The 11,259-nt window shown below is 47.4% G+C and overlaps 1 protein-coding gene across 1 annotated transcript in view; it reads left to right on the top strand.

Moving 5' to 3' along the window:
• Positions 1–6,734, top strand: part of LOC311347887 (inactive phospholipase C-like protein 2) — a 76,535-nt gene extending 69,801 nt beyond the window's left edge. Inside the window, exon 6 of the mRNA XM_084470021.1 lies at positions 3,027–6,734. Within this exon, the coding sequence (XP_084326147.1) occupies positions 3,027–4,028 (1,002 nt within the window). The 3' untranslated portion in view covers positions 4,029–6,734. The remainder of the gene's footprint in view (positions 1–3,026) is intronic.
• The last annotated feature ends 4,525 nt before the right edge of the window (positions 6,735–11,259 follow it).

Below are 11,259 nucleotides of genomic sequence, written 5' to 3'. Positions count from 1 at the left end.
GATAACACGCCATCAGTTAGACACATTGTCAGGCATTGGGAGACACGCACACGCACACACACACACAAACACACACGCACACACACATACACACACAAGGGGTTAGGTTGGGGGGGGGGGGGGGGGGCAAGCAGATACCGTATTAAAGCTCAGGCGGTGATCTCAGCAAAAATCCATGAGGAATCTTTTGGGATGACCCACATAGGGAAAGAGTTGTCTCTCGCTCTCTCTCTCTCTCTCTCTCTCTCTCTGCTTGTTCTCTGGACCGGAACACACTCTGGGTTTGTGTTCCGGCGGCTGCATTATCACATGTGATCAACGGAGAGCCTGCCGTTGAGACCCCAGCATCATTAAATCACCACACTGCGCTGACTACTTCTACTCTTGGCTTTTTAATGAAGTAGCAGCCACAGATTTATCTTAATTAAGATTTCGGGGGGGAGGTGCGGGGGGGAGGGGGGGTTCTTAAGTGCTTAAGCAGCAGAACAGGTGGACACACGCACGCACATACAAATCTAAATCCCCAATTGTGTTTACTCCAACCACCTGGCTTGTAGGCACACACACGCGCTCAGTAATACCCCTCATTCCCAATCCATTTTTTATTACTCAAAGCCGTACATGGCATTATCTAATGACCGTTATCTAATTAGCACGATTAGCACGATTAGCCTGATTAGCCCTGTAGAACATCCCCTGGTTTCCCTACGCAGTTCATATCTCTGAAGTCTCCGCCGCACCAACGGTTGGTGAACGCTCGGTTTTCCCCTCGTCAAGGTTAGCAAGCTGTGCTCAGTCAACCTCACTTGTCGTCGAGTTTTCTACATGTTAACAGCGCCCTCTGGTGGTTGACTATAGTTTAGCTACTTGTAATTGTTTGCTATTACCCCACTCGCCTATTATCCCCACGATCTCATAAAAAATTAGAAGGGACAAATTGTTAAACAATTAATCATTCTTACATCCCTTCCCAAAGCACAACGTGCGTTTTTAATTGTCGTCGAGACGATACTTAGAGCCTAAGCCCTGATCAAGGTGCTTAAACCTTGTGCGTTTATTTTCCTAGTGGAGCAGTTCAAACAGATATATCGTTTGTCGACGGTTAAAAGCCACAACGGAGACTCGGAGAGCGCTCCGAGTCTGCTCCGAGGCTGTGAGTCATTTGTTAGCCTTCTGTCTTTCTTTGAAAAGAGCAATTTGTCCAGTACAGAAGGGCATGGTTGGCCGTGTTAAAGGACAAAGCCAGAGTCAATTCCCTGCTTTCCTCTCACTAACATTCCTCAAAGAAACAACCGTAAGCCGAGTATGGTTCCCTCCCGCTCCCGAGAGAGCCGTCTTGTCAAACACCGTTTAGAGAACGATGGATCGATGTGCTCCTCTTCGGTGATCCTCAGCGACCTTAAACCGACAGCAAACAGCTCACGGTGGGGATCGATACGAGCGTCACGCGTCCTCCCGTGACTCCACAGTAGGAACTTTGCCCGTGAGGAGGGCACCGCTCACGTAAGCAGGGCTTATTGACATACTCTGTGTCCGCTTGCCGCCGCACTCCATTTATAACATCATTACAAAGGGAGCGCATTCGTGGGGGGCACACGCACGCACACACGCAGAACGTAGGGCACATGCCGACGGGGGGTAGCAATCCTGTTAAAAATAATTTTTAAAAAAAACTGTTAAAAAAAGTCCCCAAGGTCCCATGACACGCCACCAAGTGTGGCGGGATTAGCCGTCACAAGCCGTTTTTGGAAATCGGCCCCTTGTGACATCACTGTCACACATCTAGGTGGACACGCCCACCAGTGATGTCATAAGGGGCAGATTTCCAAAAACGGCTTGCAACGGCTAATCACGCCACACACCTGGTGGCATGTCATGGTGACCTTTAACTGTAAGGGGTTTAAGCATTACACTAAGCATTTTTTTTTACCTGTTACGCATTCATTTGGGCTTAACATCCACTAACCCTCCATCAAGTGCATTTAGGCCAGGCCTTATCACATGACTCTTGAAGCGCGTGTAATTGGTGTTTCATGACCCTGTGACAGACGTACAGATCGTTGGACTCTCTTTGGAAGTATTAGCACACATTTGAACCATCGGGCACCAGCGACCTCAAGACCTTCCTCGACATATCCCATAATACTCACACAAACGTCACAGGGCCCACTGTCCCTCGACTTAACCAAACCCATATGACTGAAATGAAAGATGAAGACGTTTTTTGAGAGATCTTTTTTGGTTGATTCCCCGCCTGACCGTCTTCTGGCCGAGGGCCATTCGGCGCTTCCATCCCTTGGAGACTGATTGGAAATTAGAAAAAATTCTCGCTGTAACAGATTGAGACAAACGCAGATGGAGAGAATGAATTTCACAGGCTGGAATGCTAATGGTAAAAACAGATGGAACAAAAGAGAGAGGAGAAGATGACTAAAGCAACGGCAATGACAGAAAAAGGACATCTCTACCCTCATTGGTTCTGATGACTAAAGCGAGGGTTTATGTGTGTGTGCATGTGTGTGTGTGTGTGTGTGTCGGGATGTGTGTGTGTGTAAGTGTGTGTGTGTGTGCATTTTAAATAATAAGTGGGTCAATTTCACAAAGACAGCATACTTGTAGGAGATCCCAGCTGCTGCTCGGTGTTGTCTTGTTGACACCAAGTGAGTCAACGGTACCATGATTCAAGATACACCACCCTCACCCTCCGCTGGTAGCACACACAGCGTGGCTCATCTGTATACGCAGATAACTTAAAGGTCCAACACTGCCCCTGTGTGGATACTGCAAGTAAATGCAGAAAATAAATAACGGTAATATTTCAAATTACAACTTGAGGATTCTATCTTTGTCTGATCTCTTTCTCTCTCTGGCTCTCCTTCTCACTCTCTCTCTCTCTGCCCCACCCTCTCTCTCTCTCTCTCTCTCTCTCTCTCTCTCTCCCTCTCTCCTCCCCTCATTCCCTCCCTCCCATCCTCCCCACCTCCCTCCCTCTCCTCTTGTGTGTATCTCTATGTGACTCGTCCCAGGGCCAGGCAGACCTGCTGAAGCACGCCAAGAACGAGGCGCTGGACACCCTGCGGCAGATCCACTGCGCCGCCCAGTCCTGTGGCCTCAGCAAGAACGGCGCCGCCTCCCCCCAGCTCCAGCACCACCACCCCCTCCCGCCGGCCGGCCTCAGCCTCAGCCTCCCCCAGCCTCAGCACCACCACCCCCTCCCGCCGGCCACCGGCCTCAGCCTCCCCCAGCCTCAGCACCACCACCCCCTCCCTCCGGCCTCCCTCAGCCTCCCGCTGCCTCAGCAGCAGCAGCAGCACTCCTCCCAGCAGAAGGCCCTGTCGCCCGCCCCACCCCAGGCCCACGCCCCTTCCCTGAACGCGCCCACGCCCCATCCCCATCCCCAACCCCACCGCCTCCCCCTACCGCTGCACCTGCCGGCGGCCCAGCCTCCGGCCTCGCCCCAGGCCTCCCTCCGGCCCCTGCCTCCCTCCGTTCCGCCTCCTTCTTTGGTCCCCTTCATTCCCGCTTTCCCCCACCCCCCGGCGTACTCCCCCGTCCGGCCGCCGCCTCCAGCTCAGACTGTGCACCAGCCCCCGCCGCAAACCGTACCCCAGCCTCAGCCTCAAACCGCGCCCCGACCTCCGCCGAAGCCCCAGTCCCTGCCCCACGCCCATCCTCCGCCCGCGCCTCTGGCCCAGCCGCAGCCCCAGTCCCTGCCCCGCGCCCAGCCGCCGGCGCAGCCGCCCCCGACCCAGTCTCTACCCAAGCTACAGCCCAGGCTTCTGCCCCAGGCCCAGTTCCAGCCGCAGACCCCACCCCAGCTTCTGCCCCAGGCCCAGTTCCAGCCGCAGACCCCACCCCAGCTTCTGCCCCAGGCCCAGCTTCTACCCCAGACCCAGCTCCAGCTCCAGCCGCAGGCCCCGCCTCCACCCCAGCCTCCACAGCCCCAGCCGCAGCTGAGGGCAGCAGGCCCATTGGACCCGGTGCCCGAGAAGGAGCCAATCAGAGAGCCTGCCGCCGGCTCCTGCTGACATACAGCCTGTGCCCACAGAGGATCCAATAGGTCGAACAGAGACAGAGACACGGACGCGAACAGGGAGGTCAGTGAGGAGGGGAAGGCGGAGGGAGGGAGGGGAAGAGAGGCGGTGGCGGCGCCGCAGGGGAAACCCCGTCGTGTTAGGAGTGAGACACAAGTCTGAGAGGGGGCGAGGGAGTCGTAGGCGATCAAAAGAGGGTCAAAGTGTGACGCGGGGAAAAAGCTGGACGTTTTAAAGGAGGATGAAACGTCTTTTGAAATGTTGACTTTTAATAACTGCAGTGGTGGGGGCCTGGGGGGATTTAATCTGAGTGAGTGGCACGCAAAGTCAAAGCTCTTCTACAGAGCGCCACTTGTTCACGAGTAAATTTGAACCACTCGTCAAGCGAGAGCTGGAGTGGATTTGCACACCAGAACATCCACTGATGCACACATTATAAAAATGATTGTTTAAGAGTACAACATATCTTGCTTTGGGCATTTCATTATGAGGTTCCATTACTTATTCATACACATTTAAACAGAAATAACACATTACTCCTATAATAAATGTAATTAAAGGTGTTAGGTAAGATTTAAGAGCTATAATTTGAGCTTCATTTGTAAGAAAGGGCCTAGCTGTCTGTCATTGAATTGCTCCGTGGGAATATCTCTTCCAGTTGAATGCGTGCCTGCCTCTGTATGAGCCAATTTATATTTCAAATGGTTCCCTGCTGAAATGTCGGATACAATCAGAGAATCTCTTCCCTGATCGGTGAGAAGAATCCATCTTGCCTGGGAGTCCCAGGTGTGTGAACGCAAACAATTTTCAACGTAGTAGAATTGTTTGGAGACAGGAAGAAGAGGGGGACCTATTTTGGGGTTGCTCATTTCTTTTTTAATGTGGCTCCCCATCGCTTCTTCTTCTGCTCTCTCTCTACAACTCTAAAACCTTGCCTAAAGCAGCTTTAATAAAACAAGTATTGTTTCATCCCCCTTTTAACTTTATTACAGTCTAACCATAGCTATCCAGGGCTGGACTCACCGTTGCAGTAGACAGACTGTTAGGTTGGCCCGGGCTCCGTCGGTCTTTGACTCTCTCTTGATGTGAAAGTAGAAAGCAGTGAAAGGAACCGCTTCAGGGTTGGATCTTGAATCAGCCACTTCAGTCAGGTGTGTCTCTGTCTCTCTTTGGCCACTTGTGGGCGCTCACTAGTTGCCCCCACTACACAATTTGATACAGATCTATGGGTACAGGCTCTCAATGTTATTGGCATTTCATACCGCATATATTTGCCTTTGAATTTCCCCCACAAGACCCTTTGGCAAGTCTTTGTTTTTTATTTTTGTATTTTGTTGTATTTCTTTGTGGCTTTCTTTTGCCCCTGTCCTTTTGCTTCCACCTCCTCCTCGAATGTCAACCTTGGACGTCCTCCTGCTCAATGCAGCCTAGCAGCAGCTTCCCTCCAGACAAAAGAAGAAATAAGAGATAGTCATTTATTTTTCCTGCATTGCGCCAAAGTCGTGCAACTTGAACCCAAGATGAACTCTGTAGAACTCACCAGCCATCTCAGAACCGTCCAGGAGCATGCGGTCGGTGGCGAAGAATAAGAAGTAAAAGAGAAAAAAAAGCGGAAATCTACCCAGCAACAGCAGCTGTTCATCATCTCATAATGGTGTTGGTGTCGTCCTAAACGGAGTCTTCTTCAGTGATGAAGGTCTTCCTCCTCTTCTACCTCCCTTCCTTTAGACAGTAATCCAGTCCCCGAAAGACTGTGCGTGCCGTGCGTGTGTGATGTCATTTGCGTCCGTTTTATTTTGGTCTAGGGTAGGGGTGTAACAATACGCGTATTCAAACCGAAATATTTCGGTACGGGTCTAACGGTTCGATGCACGTTTCATTTCGGTACGTACCAAATTATTATTTTTTTTTAATTACGTTTTTATTGATTATCACGCACTCTGTTAGTGTCTTGTCCTGTCCTGATGTTTTGTGTTGAGGACCACAATGAAAATAAGTCCTGGACTTTATTGTGTTTTTATCCTCAAATTGTATTTGATGTCTTTTCATTTGTGTAAGGCATTTGTTTGATACAATTTAATAAATCAAATCAAAATCAAATTGTTTAATAAAATAATAAAAACTTCTGTACCGAAAAACATAACCGAACCATGACTTAAAAACCGAGGTACGTACCGAACCGTGACTTTAGTGTATCGTTACACCCCTAGTCTAGGGTTAGCCTATTGACAAGTGATCTACCAACAGGTCATAGGACCTCACCCAGAGACTCCCATAAGGCCAACTGTCAAAAGGAGAAGCACGCTACTGCTGTCTGTTGTCCGAGCCTACAGAGTATAAGTGTTTTTTTCGGGGGGTGGGGGTTGGGTGGGCAGGGTTTGGTTGTAAAAAATGTATGTAAGATGAAGGGAACAATGTTATTGATCACAGAAACAAATGTTGAAGATTGACATTATAATAATAATAATAATAATAAATGTTTAGAAATTAATATCACACTACTTTTTTATACACATTACTTCGCTATAGACAAAGTTGTGGAAAGTGAAAGAAGCAGGGTAGTTAAGACTGCAGAAATGGTATGATGAACACCCACACAGGTTGGTCAAACATTAGCCAATGAGCGTTTTTTTTCCGTTTCATCACAAAGTAATTGTGTATTCTGTAAGAGTTATTTTAAGTGACCCATTAAAATCTGCGTCATTGTTGCCTCTGTCTCCTCTTTTTATTTCTCTTAACTTCAAATGTCGAGCTCAATGTATAGGAGGTATCATTTGTGTTTTTAGCAAAGGTAGCTCTTGTTATGTTGTGTCTCTTTCTGCAAGTAAAGCAGCTCATACTAGCACATCATGATGGATTTGGTAGACTCTTCGTCATTGTTTATGTATTTCAGAAGTCTACCTGATAAAGAAAGTTGCTGAAATTCAGCTGAGCTATTCTAAGTGAAAGAGTGAAAAACATGCAGACAAAAAAAAGCGGTTTACCCACTGACTTTGAAGTAATGCAAGCTTTTGTACATTAGATGGCATCAAATATACATTTTATCTTTCTTTAGAAAAGTGACAGTTATGCACATAGATAGCAAAGGGAAGAGAAGTACAGTTTTATATTATCATTTGAGGAGATAAATTTAAATCACCAGAAGTGTCCATATTCTCCAACTTATTAGCTGACATGAATCCTTCTGTGTGTTCAACAAAACATAAATACTATTCTTGACTTACTTACTAATCTTATCCCAATATACATCATTAGTCCAAGAGTAACAACCGAAATAACAGTCCTCATTTATACATTCTTTGGTCTATTGTGTCGCATCGTCGTAGGCTGACGTCAATGGCTGATTGAGGCCCTTTCTCTCCCTTCTCATTACGCTGGTATGCGCTAATACACCTGTTGGCATCCCATCCACAAAAGACGTACCAGCAGACTCTGAAAGGTTGCAGGTCTTTCCGTGGAGATGATCTGTTTACCTCGAGACACTAATTAACAAAAAGAGACCTTTGTTGTGTTTTTATGCTGGTTGCTGATGACACCCACACACCCGCACACCCACACACCCATTGTGAGTAGTAGTGATGGTGACGGAGGTGTTGGACGTTGTGGACAGCCTCTGGTGGTGTGTGTGTGTGTGTGTGTGTGTATAAAAGAGAAAGCCTGGCCACTGCTGTGGATAAGGGGAGCACTTCTGAGGACTCGAGAGAAACACCGGAGAAAATGAAGTGGACCTCCACAGTGTCCCTCACACCTGCTGGGGTGGAGAAATCAGTGCTCAAGGTAAGGCCTTTGAGTTTTTATTATTCAGGAGCCGTTTTTCAAACCAAAGAGGACGCCTCACTTTCGGTTAAGTGAGAAGTGGAGATTGCAATCTTGCATCTTGCTCAAGGACGCCTACTTGTAGGCTGTGGCCTTTGGGGATCGAACCCAGCGGTTAACACCCCAGCCACAGCACCATCCTGTAGCCCGGGTGTGGGTGTTTGTGGATGGGTAGGTGGGTGTGTGGGTGTGTGGGTGGGTAGCTTGATGTGTGGGTGGACAGGTGTGTGTGTGTGTGTGTGGACAATTAGCGTTGGAATATATTAAACCCTCCTAATGAGATGGAAAGATAATAAAGGAAAATTGGTTGTGAATGGTTTAACGAGCGGTATTGATGGATGGATTATGGGCGTCATTGGTATGCGTTATGCAAGGGGACACAATCTCATGGTTCAGTTATTTTCCTAGTTTTCAATTAATATACCATTGTGACTAAAAACAATGGTATATTAATTATTCATAGCATATAGTTCAACAAACATACTCTGTAAATGTAGGACTATGAACCAAGACAAGGTGCATCAAGAGCAGTCTAGATTCATTCAGTTCCCTGTGTTTCTTAGGGACAGTGAGACAAGACAACACGTATTGTAAAAAAGTAAGACGTTTGCCTGGTTTTATTATAATCAGTGATTGTTTAATGCAAACTGTTGACATATGCTGGTTTGTACTTTTATGGAGGCTAAAGGGCTCTTTATGTTTTGTTTTTTGTTTTTCCTTTATATCTACATTGATGCAACGCAGGGGGGTTACGGCCCCGTTACGTCCTTGTGGACCCTCTTTGCGTCCACCAGCCTGACGCGCGCCTCCCAAAAATTGTAACCTTGCATCGAGGAGAAGCAGCCACAAGGGCTGTGATTGGTCCGCTAACTACATAATTTACAGCAACACGCTTTGCATGTAAAAAAAAAAATCAAAGGCAGAACATGGAACTTTTGCCTTTTTTTTTTTACTAACCTTTTTTTAACCTTTTTTTTTTACTCGCTAGTAATCTGTAAAAAGTGGAGACGTTTTGTATTCGGTCATCAAGGACTTCGAATGTAATGACCAGAATGGATGACCAGCTAGCAGCCTATCTTCTGTTTTGTTGCTAGAATCCATACCATACCATAATGAAAACTTCTAGTAGTAGACCAATTGTAAAGTAATAGCATGCACAGACAAAGAGCAACTATTTGTTCTCTCTTTACCACGGACATGTACCCTGGAAATCCAGAGTTCTCGCGAGAACACAATTTGGATTTGCTCAGCAAGTCACTCTGGGAACAAGCAATATACTCACTCCCCGATTCCCCTGGCCCAGAACATTAACCAATCACATCAGTGGATATAGGCGGGCCAAAAGCGTTGCTGTTTTACCGACCGGATGCAATTTTTTTGTCTGGGATGTCTGGGATTCTCGCCTCTGATTGGTTAGAAGGGCTCTCCTTTATATCGTGTTTCAATTAGTCCTAGCTGTTTGTGGGAGTTTATGGTTTGAATTGAATTGAATTGAATTGAATTGAATTGAATTGAATTGAATTGAATTGAAATTGAATTATGGTTAGGGTAAGGGTTAGGGTTAACCCTTACCGGATACGGCAAGAGTTGTATCTATCGGTTAGCCCCGCTGGTCTGGATACGTCACCCCTTGTATTCTTCTGATTGGTCGTAGTGTTATCCAATTGCGTGCAGTGATATTTTCAAATGCATGCTTGGTGCAGCCCCTCGAGTTGGGCCATTTTCATTACTGGTTGCCAGACCCTACAGCTTTCTAGATGTGGGTCTGGATTTCCAGGCTATGGCGACACGTAAACCCGATGCAGAACCATAAAGGTTCGCGACTACATCGAAGCGACTGCATGGTCATTGCATTGCGTGGAACTTGGAACCACAATCAGCTCTTTAGAAGCATGAAAACTCTGACGTTCCTTCAACGTTGACGTATGGTGGACATGGGAGGCCTACCAATGCTTAGAAAACGAAAGAGTGTCGATAAAAGATGCTACTTACTTGAATATTATTACAATATTCACCACAGCATCCTCATCTTTCCTTTGTTGACTCTTGGTAAAGGCAATAGGCTACTTGTTAATTCGTGTATGGATCAGTATGAATATTGCACATTCCCCATCTCAACACAGAAGATGTCAGTGGATGGGATGTCTCATGTGTTCATTGGACCGCTCTCCCGTGTGTTGGCTGTAAAACGCGCCTTCCTTGTTTTGCATGCGACAGAGGAGCCAAGTCCTCGTGCTGGTGCTGCTGGCGTCTCACGCGCTCTGCGGAGCTCACAGCGTGTCGTCGTCGTCGTCGTGCTGCAGCAGCAGCGAGCCCTCGCGCGCCTGCCGCCTCTACGTGTTGCTGCTCTGTGGCCCGGCAGGCGGCGGCGGCGCCGGCGGCCGGGCGCTGGGCGGGAAGCATCTGGGCGGCGAGGACGCGTCGGCCGGCATCCTCACGCTGGGGAGGCGCGAGGCGGAGGAGCAGCACTACCACAGTCGGCTCCACCAGCTACTGCGCGGCGGCGCGCGCAACCCGGCGGCCGGGATCTTGACTATGGGCAAGCGGTCCGAGGAGGAGGAGGAGGAGGGGGGGGGGCTGCTCATGCAGTGGGCGCAGGAAGACTTCACCGCTTGATGGAGATGGAGAGGGGCGGTGGCAACGTACGACTGCCTGCTGCTGGGACTTTTTTTTTTAAATGAGATGATGAAGGAAGAGGGGAAAAAAAAACATATTTTGTTGAATTTTGTTGGAAAAAAAATGTTTACATTGGAAAATATATGTTGGGACAATTGTGTTGACCAAATATTTGTTTCCAGATCTCACAAAAAGTAATACAATATTGCACCCATATAAGCTCTTTTGATGGAATAAAATGTAACCTGTGTTGTACAAGACTGTGTGCAGGCTCTTCGTGTCATTAAGCCCATTGGACTACAACACACATATATAACGCCAATAGCCTTCTCGTTAGAAAAAGTTAATTAATGTCCAATTAAACAATCAAAGATAAACGATAGGCTCAATCATCATAATAACAATCTTAATAATAATACATTACTAATAACAATTATAATACAACCTATAAATAACCACAACAGAACAAGGCAAAGAAGGAGCAGAGGAGCTGAAGAGGATGTTATGGATGCTCATATGTCTAAAGATACTACAAATTGCACGTTAGCATCTGTCGTAAATACATTAGCATGCAAAGTGATGCTGTCATGCTGCCATACTTGGCTCTATCTCCCTGTGTCTGTGTGTGTGTGTGTGTGTGTGTGTGTGTGTGGGGGGGGGGGGGGGGCACAACAACATTTAGTCTTAGTCTTTATGATGGCAAAAGAGAGAGAGAGCAAGTGCAACAGAGAGAGAGAGAGGGAGAGAGAGAGCAATATCTATATATAGATACATAGAGGGAGCGAAAGATAAA

This window comes from Micromesistius poutassou, assembly GCF_964030765.1.
Source record: "Micromesistius poutassou genome assembly, chromosome: 1".
Taxonomy (NCBI): Eukaryota; Metazoa; Chordata; class Actinopteri; order Gadiformes; family Gadidae; genus Micromesistius; species Micromesistius poutassou.
Note: the sequence above shows the minus strand (reverse complement) of the source record. Positions and strands in the feature narration are given on the sequence as shown.